The sequence below is a fragment of the Lontra canadensis genome, unplaced genomic scaffold, assembly GCF_010015895.1.
Source record: "Lontra canadensis isolate GAN:19392208 unplaced genomic scaffold, GSC_riverotter_1.0 scaffold127, whole genome shotgun sequence".
NCBI lineage: Eukaryota > Metazoa > Chordata > Mammalia > Carnivora > Mustelidae > Lontra > Lontra canadensis.
In genome coordinates this window covers 3,536,132-3,538,611 of record NW_022631121.1, presented here as the reverse complement: position 1 = coordinate 3,538,611, position 2,480 = coordinate 3,536,132, and the positions used below count along the sequence as shown (strand labels likewise).

At 40.8% G+C, this 2,480-nt stretch overlaps 1 protein-coding gene across 1 annotated transcript; it reads right to left on the bottom strand.

The window, feature by feature from the left end:
- Positions 1–1,521: 1,521 nt before the first annotated feature.
- Positions 1,522–2,047, bottom strand: LOC116857856 (small ubiquitin-related modifier 1-like). Its single transcript, XM_032842315.1, has one exon. It carries the CDS (start codon positions 2,045–2,047, stop codon positions 1,739–1,741), a length of 309 nt encoding a protein of 102 aa, XP_032698206.1. The 3' UTR covers positions 1,522–1,738.
- Between the last annotated feature and the right edge of the window lie 433 nt (positions 2,048–2,480).

Below are 2,480 nucleotides of genomic sequence, written 5' to 3'. Positions count from 1 at the left end.
CAGAGATGGTTTGACTGTGATCCATGATGTCTGGGCCCTCAGCTGGCAGACTCAAAGACCAGGGATGACTTAATGGTTGAGAGCTATGAAAATCTGGTATTATTAAAAGTCTGGAAATTCAGCTGGGAATGTTGACTGAAACACCTGTATACAGCCTTTCTTGGTATTTTTGGTTTTAATACCACGGTGGGTAGTTTTTTGAGGTAAAACATCTTAGAGGAAGGCATGCCTAGATCAAGCATTCCAAGAGTACCTGATAACAGAGTCTCAGAATTCACCTGTCACCATTCTTTCCAAATAGGTATAAGCTCAACCCAGAAGTCAGTCTAGATTCAAGGAGAAAAGACACAGACCCTAACTAATTAGAGAAGTTGGAATGATTTGTGGATATATTTTAAAACCACAACAAATTTATCATCTAATAGTGATATATGATAGGTAATTATTTTCTGTATGCTTAAGATTGTTGTAGACTATATATAACATTACACATCCCTCAACTGTTAGAGGAGACCCATGGAAGTTCAGATAGAGTGCACAACAAAGTATTCACCATATATATTATGCTCAATTTTGTTATTTTTTTTTACTTTAAAAATATTTTAATGAAGCTGTTACAGACAATGTTCATTTAAAACCCATAACCCAGGGATGCCTGGGTGGCTCAGTCAGTTAAGCATCTGCCTTTGGGTCAGGTCATGAGCTCAGAATCCTGGGATGGAGCCCCATGTCGTCGTTGTCATCGTCGTCGTCGTCAATGTCATAGTCGTCATCATTGACATTGTCGTCGTTGTTGGGCTCCCTGTTCAGCAGGGAGTCTGCTTCTCCCTCTCCCTCTGCCCTTCTCCCTCTGCCCTCCTCCCTCAGCCCCCTCCTTCTGCCGTCCTCCCTCTGCCCCTCTCCCTCTGCCCTCCTCCCCCTGCTCCCTGCCTCTGCCATCTTCCCTCTGCCCCTCTCCCTCCTCCTTTTTTCCCCTCCCTCTTATTCATAGGTGCACTCTCTCCCAAATAAATAAATAAAACCTTTAAAAAAACCCCATACCCCAGGCCATAAAGTACAAATAAAACAAAAAAGAGCAGTGTTATATTGAATACACTTCTGCATGAATAAGTTTATTAACTGCTAATGGAAATTTGGACTTTCCTGGGATCTTCTGATGAGACTTTTCTTTTATCTTAAACTGCTTTCTCCTTAGTGAAGCCATCTTTGGGGTTAATCATTACTCTCACCATTGCTGTTATCTCAGCTCCAGCCTGATAGTGCTCTTATTTTGGTCCAGACACTCAAATTCTAAAAGTAGCTTCAAGTTAAGGAAAGATCATTTTCCACAGTTCAGTTCTCTGAAAAACTTCCATCTCCCGCTGAAAGTCATAGTCCACAAATGTAGCAGTAACATGTTAGAACGGTAGGGCCCATTAACGAGAAATTTTTAACACTGGCATTGGTTGATCTTATTTATCAAAAGCATAACAGTGCACAGTCCTGGCCTCTCCATGTATACGTGTAATTTTTTTAAAAAGAGAAGGCAATATATGAAGGAGGCTGAGGTTTGATCTCCAAAAATCAGCACAGTGAAAAAAAGTGATAGTGAAAAATGGTCAACAGAATTCAAATTATCAGATAGTTTAACAAGATGTGGTGCCAGTTTTCAATTCTATTTTGAACACCACATTACAAAATAACTATTTTTAAAAATAAAAAAGGATTGAGGGTAAAGGAAAAAAAGATGAAAGGATACCTAAATCATTGAATGACCCCCGTTTTGTTCCTGATAAACTTCAATTACATCATCTTCCTCCATTCCTAGCCCTTTGGCGGTGTGGTTGTCAGCAATTCTCTTACCATCAAACAGAAATCGAAATGAGTGCATTGGAACTCCTTGTCTTTGACAATAGCATTCTTTGAGTTTCTTCAGATGTGTTGTCATTCTCACTCTGAAATGTACCTCACTGCTATCCTCTCTGATGACTTTGAGTTTAATGTGTTCTTCTGGCTTCTTCCCGTCCACATCCTCATTGGAAGGGTTTGCCTCCTGGTCATCATCCATGGTGTGGTTGGCTTCACTCATCATCTCCGCACAAGAGTGGTGGTAGCAGCAGCCTTGAGTAGGCAGAACCTCGCTCCGGGGATTTACAGGTCCGTCTCACCTACGGCACGATGCTGTGACTGACTTGCTATGCTCAGCTTTGAATTCTGCTTTGGAATTCTTGATCACGTGTCATAAATTATCTTTATGATCCTTAGGGTTCTACAGACCTTAGTATGTCATTTGAGTTTTGTAATCGCTCCAACTCAAGAGCAAGCTTACAATAATTAATAAGAAGAAGGGGATAAATGGAAGCGTATAAATCAGCAGTATTAATGAACATCTCTTAGTCATGTGTCTCGGTTTGGGCTCCCCAAAAATTAGACAGCAAGGAAAGGACCTTGGGGCATGTAATTTATTTGAGAGGTGATCCCAGGAAGGATAAGAAAGGAAA